Source organism: Vidua chalybeata, chromosome 1 (assembly GCF_026979565.1).
Source record: "Vidua chalybeata isolate OUT-0048 chromosome 1, bVidCha1 merged haplotype, whole genome shotgun sequence".
Taxonomy (NCBI): domain Eukaryota; kingdom Metazoa; phylum Chordata; class Aves; order Passeriformes; family Viduidae; genus Vidua; species Vidua chalybeata.
Window position 1 is genome coordinate 4,827,150 of NC_071530.1, and position 13,935 is coordinate 4,841,084.

General features: G+C 41.1%; 1 protein-coding gene across 2 annotated transcripts in view; it reads left to right on the plus strand.

Annotated features, from left to right (window-relative positions):
* Nucleotides 1-13,935, plus strand: part of OXSR1 (oxidative stress responsive kinase 1) — a 95,025-nt gene that overhangs the window by 59,311 nt on the left and 21,779 nt on the right. The window contains exons 1-6 of one of the 2 annotated variants that reach the window (XM_053936176.1): nt 1,334-2,072; nt 2,258-2,457; nt 4,105-4,214; nt 7,592-7,693; nt 10,336-10,469; nt 12,289-12,337. In XM_053936176.1, coding sequence (XP_053792151.1) covers nt 2,289-2,457; nt 4,105-4,214; nt 7,592-7,693; nt 10,336-10,469; nt 12,289-12,337 — 564 coding nt within the window. In that variant the 5' untranslated portion in view covers nt 1,334-2,072; nt 2,258-2,288. Of the gene's footprint in view, nt 1-1,333; nt 2,073-2,257; nt 2,458-4,104; nt 4,215-7,591; nt 7,694-10,335; nt 10,470-12,288; nt 12,338-13,935 lie in introns of those variants that run through there. The other variant, XM_053936167.1, reaches the window with a different exon arrangement.

Consider the following 13,935-nt stretch of genomic DNA (forward strand, 5'->3'; position numbering starts at 1 on the left):
CCATCCTGGGCTTTGTCATCCTGAAGTTACTTTGTGAAGTAGGAGGACAAGTGCATTTACAGATCCAATACCACTGTGCATCAATCTAGACTTGAAAAGGAAAGAAGCCTTTGATTCTTGTTCTCCACTAATCTTGCTTTTATCTGGTATCCTACCACCTGCTGTGTTCTCAGCACAAAATTGCTGTTTATCACTGCTTTCCTCTTGCTGCCAGGTTCATTCATCTTCAGTGCTCTAAAAGCTTTAAGGTTTGCAGGAAAGCACTAGGTACAACTGCAGATATTTTCTGATGGTGAACACTGAACAAGAAGGAAGGTGACCAGTGAAAATAACATCTAGTTCTGTCTTCTGAAATGCTTTTTGTTTAAAGGCAACTCGAAGAGATTTTGAAGTCAAGATTGAATTATTCTGTTTTTCTGGCCCTGTTGAAGTTGAAAACTGCTTTAGGGTCTGATTCAAGCACACCAAACTCTGTAGAAGCCCCTCTGATATCAGCAGGTTTAGTCCTGGCTCTCAGTGCACATTCTTCCTTTCCTTCCCTTCTATGTACCTTGTAGGTAGCTACATGTAGTAGCAGGTACTTGGGCTTTTTAGGATTAAGGTAATGTTACAATATAAGAGGGCCAAGGAGAGATTGTTTTTAACAGCTGACTTCTAGATTTGGATAAAACAATATAGAACATGGTAGAAATGTATCTTCCTGAGAGACACATCTGCAGTGGTGCCTGCTGTGGTGTGGTCCTGCCACAGCATTCTTATGTTTCTGAGTTGTTTGTGCTGGGTCTTCCTTTTCAACTTCTACATTTCCTGAGTGGCCAGGGTAGTTTTGAAGTTTGACAATTTGGATACCATAGTACCAAGAATTGTTACCTCATGGCATGCTTTTTCAAACACTACTCTGGAACTTCAATGCCACTGTAGAGTATCCTGTAGGATATGTGGTTTGCAACACACTTCTAGTGGAAGAGAAAAAATTGGCCATATTTTATGTAGAGCATGCATCAGCAGAATTGAATCCCCATCCTGGATTGGTTTTGCTGTGATATGCAAGTCTGGATATTAATAACATAAATATACATATTTATGGTTTTTTTTTGGGTTTGTGTTTTGTTTTTTTTTTTTTTTTTTTTTTTTTTTTTTTGTTTTTTTTTTTTTTTTTTTCAATCTTTGGTTTAAATGACTGAAACAGCTTCAACAGATGAATATTTTCTACATTGCTTCAGAAAAATGAGAAAAAAGAAAAAAAAAGGTCTCACCGCTTCCATCCAGACACCCTGGAGACTGTTATCTGCTATCAGATTGCTGGAAGTCTGCAGTTTTTGGGCTCCTTTAGGATATCTGAGAGTCTGTGGATCCCCAGCAGTGGTGGTTACTGGTATTGCAAGCCAGGTCCAAGCGTTTCCAATTCCTCCCTGTCTGTGGTGATTCAGTCCTTGCCAGTTATCACCGTAGTGAGCCAATATAAACTACGAGCTGCCAAGGAAGAGTACAAATGTGTAAACATTTCAGAGCTATCCTGAATTTCATGGATTTCCCCATTTTCTAGAGTTCAGTTCATTTGCAATAACCTAGTTCTGTTTTAACCTTTCTGGGGGCAGAGAGACTGAGGCACAGATGGTCCCAACTGCTCAGAAGTAGGAATTGAACCTGAACTTGTGGTTGGAGTTGTGTTTTATTGCTTTGCAGATATTTCCTGAGAGCAGGCACATTCTTATCTGAATGGCTAGGGCTTGGATAAAGTTAGTAAGATGACATTTGAGAAGATGGTCCCAAAGTCATTCCTTACAGGGGAGTAGCACAGGCTGTTTGAGCCTATTTTAGCCCACTGGAAATGAGGGGAATTAATTGGGAAAACATTAAATAAATCAACCATGTAATGAAATAAACTTTAATTCCATTTAAGCTTTCTTCAGATGGCAGATGTAAGGGCCTGATTTCCATCTGGAATTTATAAACGCGGGTTTGATGTGAGATGTGAATACTGTGTGAAGGACTTGTGCTTTTACTGCTGGAATGCTTTTGCTTTGAATGGCATTTCCTTTCCCCTCAAAATGACTGCATGGAAACTTGAGGTAAGATAATATGTGCAAGTTCAAATACAGCACATCACAATAAAATGCTGATGGCATTTGGACAAGTTTCTGTTAGTATTATCTTATTTAAAAGAACTTCTGATTGCTCTCGTGTTTAGAACAATAGATCTTGGGAGACTTCCTGTAATGAGTAGTGAAAGGCAACTTTACTCTGAATCTTTTAGGGAGCTCCTGCAGTTTCTGAGACAAGCAAAAATGATGGATACTCACATGGAAGATCTCAAAGCAAAAGTCACTTTTGCAAAAAGTGGGTTTCCAGAAGATTCAGATTGCAGTTCTGATGGGGACAGTGATCCATCTAGGAGTGCTAAAACTTCAAGCCTAGCAGGAAGCCAAAATGCCTTTGGGAACAGGAAAAGAACAGGTCAGCACATCTGGAAGAGCTGAATCCTAACGATAGGCTTTTGTTAGTGCTTATTTTAGCCCTGTGATTTCTATGTAACTTTATTTAATGTCACCTTGCAGTTACCCACATTTAGTACTTCAGTGAGCGCTAAGTTCCTCTTCTGGAAGTCTCTAACTGAAATGAACTGGAAGCTTTCAGCATCTTCTGAGTGATAACTTCAGAGGTGTTTCTCAAATATTGAAATTCTAATGAGAAGTGAGTCATTGCACTGCTGGTGTGATGCAGAGGGAACTTGGGACAGTCCTCATATGGATACCATGACTTACACATCGTAAGGAGGGATATTATTTTGCAATTAATTCTCCAGTTTAACATCCTTAAGCCATGGAGTAACTCTGGCTCCTCTGGCCACAGAGGCAAAGGCTTTTACATTTTGCATTGTCAACAGAGTTTCAAGAATTTTCAAATCAGTTGTGATCCATAATGTTCTGGTTTTATGTTAAATAGCCCTGGAATTTCAGAGATTTGCCCTCCAAGTCTGTCATCAATCTCAAAAATGGCATTTGAGATTTTGATTGCTTGTACTGTGTTTAAAAAAAACAAGTGTGTGTGGATAAAGTTATGGGGAATTGAGTTATATATTGAGTTACAGGCCCATTGCAGGCCTGTAATTCAGCAATACATAGTGTGGTTTGGAGCAGCTCTGTGTTAACAGTTTCCCTGTCACTTGATTTTTTTTTTTTTTCTCCAAACAAAGTGCCATCCTCTCTTGAATGACTCGGTTGCCAGATCTTTGGTAATGCTCTTCTCTGAACAAACTTACTTTATTGCTATCCCTGTATGCTGCTGCTGGTAACAGATTCTGTTTTCCATGCCATTCTTAATTGCATAAAACACGAGGTTACGGCATAGTTTTCACATAAAAGAATTATTTGTTCCAAGAAATGCAATTACCAGTGAGCACAAAGGGCATCCATGAGCATCCTGGTTTCTGAAAGGTGTTTCAGGTGGGTGATGTGTGCAGGGTGTGAATCAGTGTCTGTGAGGCTTCCCTGGGATGCTCAGGCTGCTTTGTGGCACGTTCAGTATCATCAGGAACCAGTCCGAGGTCCTGTTAAAGCACTGAGCAATTCAGCCATGGAGGATTATCAAATAAAACATGTCGTGGTAATAAAAAATCCAGAATAAAGGGCTGATAACTCAGTTAGGACAGTTAAATGTTTTCGAGGGACTTTTTGTGCACCCAGCTTGATTGCTGTGGATGTTACAGGATGCTGCTTGAGGGTCAGTGCAGTTATGTGTGTGTGCAAATGTAAATACAGCTCTGGCTGGCAGGGCAGGTTTGTACAGCAGGGCTGCTGGAGGAGTGTGGGCAGGCTCTAATGTGACCAGTGGGCTGTAATGGAAAGTGGAATTTTCCTCTCTGCCAGCCAGGGCTGAAAGCTCTGCTGTCCCCAGCAATTGAATGAACTGCTGAATGGCAGTTCATATACCAGCACTCTTAGCTAACTGTTGATCATTCCTCCTTTATTAGGAAACCCCTCATGCATGACTGCATGGTCTGGTACTTAATAGGTGGCTGGGAATATGAGGGGAAAGAAGGGACAGCCCTTCAGTTTGCTCAGGATGTGTTCTTAATAAATTTTGCTTTTGTTTTCTTTTCAGACTTTGGTGTTAGTGCGTTCCTGGCCACTGGTGGTGACATTACCAGGAATAAAGTCAGGAAAACCTTTGTGGGCACACCTTGCTGGATGGCACCAGAAGTTATGGAACAGGTGAATTGTTTTTCCCGGTGTCCTCTGAGCTGATCTGCACCTGGAATTCCCTGTTACCAGCAATTACTATATTTATTTATAACTAATATGATAATTTGACATCCTGAAGAGTTTTCTTAAACACAGGATTTTCTTTGATTTGCCTATTGCAGCCAGACTCGTACTGGGGAATGTTAAGTGTTCAGTAGATTTTTGCCCCATTGCTTCTCTTCAGGCTCCTGCCTAAGGTGAGGATGAGACAGCTCAGTTGTTGCATAAAGAAGATAAATCTGCCCCTCCCTTTGCATGAAGGTGAGGTAGAATATAAATAGTTTCACATGTGGTAAATATGCCATACACAGCTCAGTAACGTGCTCTTCTGCATCTGCAAACATAAGATTTGGGGTAGTTTGTTGTGATATGTCAGAGTGGGGAGTTAATTCAGTATAATAACATGCATTTGACATCAGGTTTTTAACTTCTCTTGGCTTGTGAGTATCTAAATGCTGAGGAATGCTTGCATCTCCCCCTTCTTCCTCTGCTCTTTTGGCTCACTAAAGGATGTCATACTTCTTCCCCTTGCATGGAGAGTGCCACTTTTTGTTCTCCACCGCTTCTAGACTAAACTACAGAAGCTTTGTCTGTGTGACTTCTGATGAAGGATACCTGGAAACTTCGTTTAATGTAAAATTGCTGTCCATTTCTGAGCAAGATTCACAGAGAAAATTACACCACAGTCTTAACAAGGCATTTGTAGTAGCTGTCGATGGCATTGATGTACACTGCCATGAACATTCTGAAAATTATCCCTCATCCCCTTAAAATCAGTTTGACAGAGGCCTGGGTTTCTGAGAGGTGTGCTAAGCAGAAATATAACTGGCTATAAATGGGTTTCCATTTTTCTTTCCAAATTTTTTAAACAAAAATATTTAAGGATTTGTTTTATTAAAGTAAATCCACATTGAAACATTTCTCCTTGCTCTTGTTTTCAGTAAAATATTTTGAAGCTTGGGAGGATCTTGAATAAGACCCCCATGTATATCTGTATCTAAAATCAAATGCAGCTAAACACCAGTGCATTAAAGTGCATTTTTTCCAATATCTAAAACTCCCTGAGGAATGGAGATAATTTTGGAGTAGCTTAAATATATTATTGATGAAAAGCTTGTTCAATGTTTGGCCTTTTCAGTGGCTCCCCATGGTGGGACTGAGGGGCCAGTGCATTCCAGCACTGCTGCAGCCTCCTCAGAGTGCAGGTCTAACAGGGCAGGATAAAGCCACACTTCCCATGTCAGGGTTGTCTTTGCAAACTTGATTCTGAACTACCTCACTGTCATATTCTTCTGCATTTTTATATTTAAGGTTGAGTTAAAAATAAATAAAAATAGAGTATTTGGTGTTTCTGAAACTAGATCAGAGCTGTCTCTTGCTTTCCTGTCCTGTGTGTCGTGCCCAGACCTCAGCAGCCTGGCCAATGCTGCTCCAGGCTCTTTGCAGCTGCAGTCCTCAGGACAAAAGGGAAAAATACCTTAAGGAGGGAGCTAAAAATGGGAAAGAAAGGTTTCAGTGACAAAGTGAGGGGTGGTTCCCCACAAATGTGTTTCTAAAGGAGGTAAGGTTTTTATGGAGTGCAGTACCTCCACCAAGGTTGTGCACATCGAACCAGTTGCAAATATCAAGTTAAAGCAGTATTTGGGATGCTGATGATGCTGTTGTGAAATCCTTCAATGTCCATTAGGTGATCTTGCTGCCTTCCAGCAGGTGTCACTCTGAGCCACTGGATCCGGCCGGGAAGAGGGACAGAGGGCTTGCTCTGTTAGCCTTTCACATGTAGATATTATCGACCCAATTCCATCTGGTTTACTTCAGCACCATTAAATTCCTTCAGAATGTTAATATTTGATTGCTCAACATTGTCTTTTAATGTATGATCACTCAACGAATTTATGGCAAAAAAAAGAAGTTGATGAGAAAAATAAATGTTGTTGATATAAACTAACTGCAGGGTGGTGACTAATGTATTGGACAGATGTCAAGATGAACTACTGCAGATAGTTTTGAGCTTTGTAGCTTTCACTTGCAGGCAGGATTATGTGAAATAGTGAAAAAAACCCCTCGCACTAAACTGTTAAAATCTTGTCAACAAATGGAGAGATGTGCAGAATATTGGTGTGCTGCAAGAGTACCTGAAAGATGGAGCTAAGAAATACCCAGAAGTTATTCTCAAATCCTAAAAATAGTGTGAGAAGACAAAAAAAACCACCCTTACAGTGTATTTCTTCTTGTCCTGTGCTCTTTTAAATGTTACTAGATATCTGTTTGTTTATTTAACTGACTTGAAATCTGTTCAAAGTCATGGCATCCATAAACTGAGGCACTTCAAGAAACATTTTCAGACTTTTAGGGCTCATGAAAATTGTGCTTACAGAGTAGAAGAATCAGTGCAACATATAAATTCCTGTCTCTATAACAAGTTTCATTCCAACTCTAGTATTATATGACAAATAGTGCAGGAGGGATTTTTGTTAGTTTGCCAAGATTCAAGATCATCTTTAAGGTAGTTTGGGGAATGCTTTTTGGCTACATCACAAGGAGTGTCTTTCTGAAGCTTGTTAGGTTAGCTGAGCACAGTACCTCTGTTAGGTCTGCTCTGATGCAATTTTCATTTTTCCGTAGTGTAGTGAGAAGAAACACAAACCATCCTAAGCAACCAAAATGCTTTGATTTTCGGAGCTGCTCTTGAAGTTAGTACATAATGTCTCTCCCCTGCAGTGGAGAAAGCAAGTGCCAAAATATTACCTAATGATAATGAGGAAGTAACTGCTTTGGCATATGAAATATTTTTTCCTGTGCAGGAGGGGAAGTAAATGCTATAAATTTTCCTGAACAAGCCTGTGTTTAATGTCAAGTGCAGAAGCTACTGTTAATTAGTGGAGGGAAACATTAGTCTGCAGGCAGGAATGAGGGGCTTTTACTGGGCTGGTGCGTCATGAAGTTCCAGGATGGAGCATATTTGCAGTCAGGTTGATTAAAAGTGTAGTGAGGCGGGTGTCCCATGGGGTAGCAGTCCATCTATTAACTATGAGAGTTTTATTGCACTGTGTAATGACTGCTGTGGCTGTGTGTAGAAGTCAGAGCCCAATGCCCCTTTATGTTCTGCAGTGGAGTTTATGGCAGAGCAATCTTGATTGTACAGTGCAGAGCCATGATTTTCACCAGACTGTGACTTCTACAACACCTCCTGGAAGGTATGAGGAGCTGAGGGGAGAGAAGGGAGAAAGTATTGTTTCCATCTCTGTAGTGGTGGTCTTTCCAAATCTGTGGGGAAAGGGTGTGGGGAAGGGATGGTAGTGTAGGACAGCAAGAGGCACATAATAACATCCTCTAATATTTTTCAGGTCAGAGGATATGATTTCAAGGCAGACATTTGGAGCTTTGGGATCACTGCTATTGAACTGGCCACAGGAGCAGCTCCTTACCATAAATACCCGCCGATGAAGGTGAGCAGATCTGCAGATACTTGTGGAAGATAAGGGATCACTGTGTTCTGTGGATGTTTTCAAGAATTTGGCTAGCATGTTGCACAGAAGAGTTTGTCCTCTCAGCTTAGTACGTTGCATAGAAGAGTTTGTCCTTTCAACCTGCACTTGTGGATCGTGATGTTCTTGGATGTATCGAGTCACCTTTTAAAAATACACCACTTCATCAGCATTATCTGAGACTGCAGTTTTTATTTAGATCCTGAGTCTCACCATTCTTAAGGAAAGTGCTGTGTGTTTTAAACCTCTGAAGTCAGCAGACGTTTTTAGGGTTATAAATAATAATCCAGAATGCCTTATGGGCACCCAGTGACACTTGGCTAGCCATTCTTTCTCTTGTACTGATAATGCCTGTCAGACATTCTCTTGATACCTCTCCTGTTACCAGTTATCTGAAAGAATGTTTAATTTTGTTTAACACTGACAATCCTGTCAATCACTGATCCAGTTCAAAGTACCACATCAGTATGAAACTGTGGTATTGTCAACAATAGTATTTTATTAAGGTTGAAATGAAAGAAATGTTCTAATTTAAACTGTGACACACCAAAATTCTTTTTCAAATATCTTGAACCTTAGATCACCTTATAAGTTCGGCTAACTCTGTTTCCTGACTCTTGAACCAGGAGCTGCTTCTAACATGCTGTTCTTTCAGGGGGAGGATGCATCTCAAAGTTAAGAGTTGACACCCATCAGATGTGGTCTGAAGCATCCTGTCCTTCTATTGAGCTTTGAGATCTTTTTCCTTATCTCCTTTGTGGTATCTGATGAGGCCTTGTCTCGATCACAAAACTTTAAGCCCCTTTGGCCCATCCTCTTGAAGGGCACTTTGGTTCCCTGGGATGTGTGGTCCTTTGGATCAGACACGAGCATGTGGAGAGCCTGTTCTACCCCCAAGGCTCATGGTTAGAGCAGTGATATGAGGCCTGTGGGTGTCAAGTCCCTCCATTGCTGGCATTGGGAGTGTGAAGTTTTACACAGGCAGATAGTGATAGGACAAAGGGGAGTGGCTATAAACTGGAAGAGGAGAGATTTAGATTAGATATGAGTAAGGAATTCTTTACAATGAGGGTGTTTAGGCACTGGAACATGTTACCCAGAGAAGCTGTGGATGCACTATCCCAGGAGGTGTTCAAGGCTAGGCTGGGTGGGAATTGGAACAGCCTCGGCTAGTGGAAGGTGTCCCTGTGCATGGCAGGGGGATTGGAATTAAATGAGCTTTAAGGTCCCTTCTAACCCAAACCATTTAGTGACCCTGTGGGCAAACTCCCATTTTTTCAGTCTTATCTGCTGAAGTACTGTAGGAGTTGGGTGTCACTTCTTCAGGGCCTGGGTGCATCCCCTTCCACACCACAATCACGATGGCATTTGGAAATCCAGCTACTCCTAACTCAGAGCAGGCACATCCAAGCCAAATGGATGGACTTTGCACAGATTTAACTTCGTGGAACAGAATTACTTTTAAGAATTCTCATCTATGTGCAGGCACTGTTGAGAGGCTCAGTAGTTCATAAATGCCATTAAATTTCTTACAATATCAGTGGCTGTGCCAGAGCAAAGAGCAGTTATGGGGAAAGTGCTGCTGATTTAGATGCTGCTGGTTTCATTGATATTTCCTTCTGGGCTGTGATTATTGGTAGCATTTTACAGCAGCTTCTGCAAATTTTACTTCAGTTTATTGTGGTTTTAATGCATGGGATGAAACTTTGAATACCAACATCACCTATTTAGTATCAACAGCACCTACTTAGTGTTGTCATATGCTAGATAGAATTGAGTCCCCAGTTCTGTGAGGTTTGGGTTCCAGTCATGCAGCCTGCAAGAAGACTTCTCTTTTTTATTTACTGAATGTAATTTTATTGCACTGCAGATTAATTTTGTTATGCAGCAAAGTTACTTATGCATTAAGTGACCCTTCAAGGCATGGGGAAGAAATCAGGGAATTCTGTCATGGGCTGTGTAATTTCAGCTAGATTGATGGGCTTTTGCTGCCCTAAGCAATATAGCTGTTGAAAGCTATTTAAATGTGCTATGTGCTGTTTCCTTTTCTAAAAATAGATTTTCATCTGTATGTAGGTGACAAGTGGAAATGGAAATGAGTAATTTTCTTCCTTTCCTTCAGAATATTTAAGTGATGTGAGGGAAAGAACCAGTTCGGCTTGATAGCTGCTTATGTGAGGAATGCCTTCACCTGCTGTCACACTGCTACATGAAAGTGGACTCATGTATTTTTTTTATGTTGCCTCTGTCTTTAATTTGATTTCTAGCTAAGAAATACCTCAGGGAGGTACATTGAATCAAAAGCTTTGCACAACTGCTCATCTTGAATGAGGAAAACTGGTAGAAGTTCTTCTCTGCTTGCAGTTTTAATTCCACAAAACAGACCTGAAAACACATTCCAGCCTTGTGTTTGGCCCACAGACTGCAGTGTGGGCCAAGAGATGGGATGGAAAGCAGTAACTTAATTGGGGGTCTTTGTTGTTAACACATCCTTGTTGACTCAGATGCTTGATGAAAGTGCTTGTCTAAAATATATTTTCCCAAGACTTGTCTGTGACAAAACCCAAGGAAAATCTCATTGCCAATAGCAATAATTATTTCAGGTTCTAATGCTGACACTACAAAATGATCCTCCATCTTTGGAAACTGGTGTGCAAGATAAGGAGATGCTGAAGAAATATGGGAAATCATTTAGGAAGATGATTTCATCGTGCCTACAAAAAGACCCTGAAAAAAGGTAAGAATGGATCACACCAAAATAAATTAAAGCAAGCAAACAAACAACCCCCCCTAACTCACAAACATCATTATGTTCCCTATTTTTTGAAGTTGGTATACTCTCTGCCCCTCCAAACTTTCAGTCACAAGGAACACAGCAATCTTGCTGTGTGGCAGGCAACAAATTCTCTTGGCTGTCCTTATTTTTATGGATAAATGTCTGGCACTGTGCCTGGCCAGGGCACACATTTTCCATTTGGGTTAATGAGAGTGCATCCCAGTCCACTGCCTGGGTAGGGCCATTCTCCCTTGGCCACCTCCAGCAGGTGACTTCAGTTCATGTTTTGTTCCCAGTCAAAACTGCTTTGCGTTTACAAATCAGAAATTACAGGTTGAGGAATGTGTGTTTACTTGCAAAACTACAAAAATAAACTTTTTAAAATTTAGCAGTGCAGAGAAGGCTTTCAGTGTAGTTTTGACTAGTTTAATTATATGTCATATTTGGTTTGGATGGGAAATCAGGAAAAACACTGACAAATTTTACCAACATGTTTTCATCAATACAGATTGCTTAAGTGACCTGATGACACTTTCAGTCTTCCTTGAGCAGTATCTTGACTACTCAGTGACGTAGGAAATATTACCAAGGGGATGGTGTGTGTGCTGTGCCATTTTTAATACCTCTTAGGTTGTTTTTTTTTTTTCCTCCTCAGTAAGCAGACTTAATTTTGGAAAAAGTGCTTTCATAAAATAATAATAATGAAGACACTTTTCAGTTCCCTCTTGTGTCAGATCCAGGAACACAGGCTTCTCACGCACTGTGCAATGAGTCTCTCTCTTCTAACAAGCATTACACTTGAAATACATAATGAATCCAGTGGAGTGCTTGATAAAAGTTGATAGCTGGGTTTTTTTCCCAGCATGACATTTTTTCCCCTTTCCAAAGTGTATCCTATCCTTGCAGGTTAGGATGTGTGCTGATCAGTTTATACATAATCACTGAATTGTGGCACACCCCTTCTCCCCTCAAGCACTTCTGACAGCCACTGGCATTGTCCTGACTGTGGAAGCAGGAAGTTGGCATGTTGCAGAATTTAGTGCAATTCCTTTTTCATTATTTTAGGGGCTCTCTTGCTCTGAGGTGGATGTGTTTTGTTGGAGTACTCTGTGATGAAATAAACTCTGTGATGAATGGCCTTTGCAAGTCACTGATTAAACTCTGTTAGTATTTAAGCACTGTTTGCAGTGTGGAAAATGCTGTAAGCTGCTGCTTTCTCATGCAGGCTTGAGGCTTTAGCAAATTCCTCCTAAACTGACCAAGGGATGTCTCACTTTCCAGTATTTATTCTGAAGTCTGACTTAAAGGGGAAAATAGTTTATACTTGTTCATGTTCTTTTAGGCCAAGATTGATCATTCTGCCTATGTTTAATAGAATTAATTGCACACATTTAATCAGGTATCTCTGAAATAACTGTTACTTGCACAGGGTGAGTACTGCACTCTGGTGATGATTCTGTAATTTCCATTTTGAGCAAATTTTTTCTGTGATTCTCTTGTTATCTAAGAGTCTCAAGTTCAGCATCATTGGGAGCAAATTCTCCCCACCAGTCCCAAGTCATTCATTGCTTTTGAACAGAATAGGCCTTGTTCAGAATACACTGAGTGATTTAAAAGATTGCTGGTGTAAAATTTACTTGGAATACATTGATTTTAGGGGAATTATACAGGAGAAGCTGATGCCTTCACAAGATGCCAACAAGCTGCAGCAGCCTGGAAGACCGTTGGGTTGAAAGGGAGCATTTATAATTGTCTTTTCTACATCTGTTTTTATTGACAGACCAACAGCAGCAGAACTCCTAAGACACAAATTTTTCACAAAAGCAAAGGTAAGAAAACACTTCCTAAACTGATTTATGCAGAGGCTGTGGAAAGGACTTTTCAGAAGCATGATAGGTGTGGGTGACAGCTTTACTGGCAGGAGTGTGGGCTCTTTCACTTGGAGCCAGCAGAGCTGAGTGAGTTGAATGGGTCATTGTGAAGGAGCAGAATAAAATCCCCCTTCTGTATCTCCTGTGTATGCTGTTGTTAACAGAAATTATCTAGGAATTCTTGAGCATTTAACTGTCTTTCAGTGCCTTTTGGGTTTGTTCTTACTTTGTAATTGTGCCATTCTGGCTGCCTGTCCACCCATAAAGGTCTCAGCTGCAGTGAGTGTAACTTAGATTTTAGTAAGCTCTCTAATCAGTCTGTGTGTGAGGGGCTGAATGAGGCCCACTGTGCAAGAGCTACCAAAGATATTCCACCCTGTGTTGCCTTATGGAAAGTGAAGATCCTGTGGTACACAACAGTGGGAAACTCCCATTTGTAGCCTTGGAGTGAGCTGCCAGCGAGCATTATGTAATTACTGCCCGGAGATTAGTGCATATGCAACGTGCGAGGTCTTACTGCGGGAGACAGACAGCAGTAGCACAGGGCAGGATTTGCATTTCCATGAGCATGGGGAATGTTTTCTGTTTGCTTTTTTTTTTTTTTTGTGATCAAAGTGCACAGGATTTATAGCAGAATACAGATTAAACTATCAAAAAGAGACTGCATACTTAGCATAGCACAGCAGCATCACCAATTAATCAGAGTAGTTTTCAACGCCCAGATTAAGATGCTTAAATGGAATTGGCCATGCCAGCTATCTGTACAGGAGCTGGATGCCGTATTAAAGCTGACAGGAATCTTTACAGGTGCAATCCAGGGAGAGTTGCACTTCCTCTTCATGAGGAGAAGCACAGGAGCAAGTGCTGATCTCTTTGGTGACCAGTGACAGGACCCAAGGGAATGGCCTGAAGCTGTGTCAGGGGATGTTTAGTTTGGATATTAGGGGAAGGTTTTTCCCCCAGAGGGTGGTGGGGCACTGAACAGGCTCCCCAGGAAATGGTCACGACCTCAAGGCTGCCAGAGCTCCAGGAGCATTTGGACAACACTCTCAGGTGGGATTGCTGGGGTGTCCTGTGCAGGGCCAGGAGTTGTACTCAATCCTTGTGGGTCCCTTCTGACTCAGGGTATTGTGTGATTTGATAATTCTATGAACCAGAGAAGTCTGGAGGGTGATCCAGTTGATGAAATGCAGAAGTTTGCTTTAGGGCAAGTTTAATTGATGTCTGGGCTCTTGACAGTATTAACTAGGGTTTCACTGTCCACAGTGGGATTTTAGGCAGCTGATTAGTCTGCATCTGTATGCTGGGTGCACACTTGGTGTCCAAAGTGACAAGATGGTTTACACATTGCTGACCTTTCTCCATTTGATTCTGCAAGTTCTAGTTCATGTTACACTTCATTGTGTGTTAAATCTCCTTTGTGCTTTCATGAAGGTGCTGGAGACATATTAGCAGGGTGGTGATAGAAAATTAACATTATTGTAAATGAGGCACTGCTTAACCCAGCATCTGGAGTGCAAATGTGTGCCAGTTCACACAGGGTTAAATTACTGTCG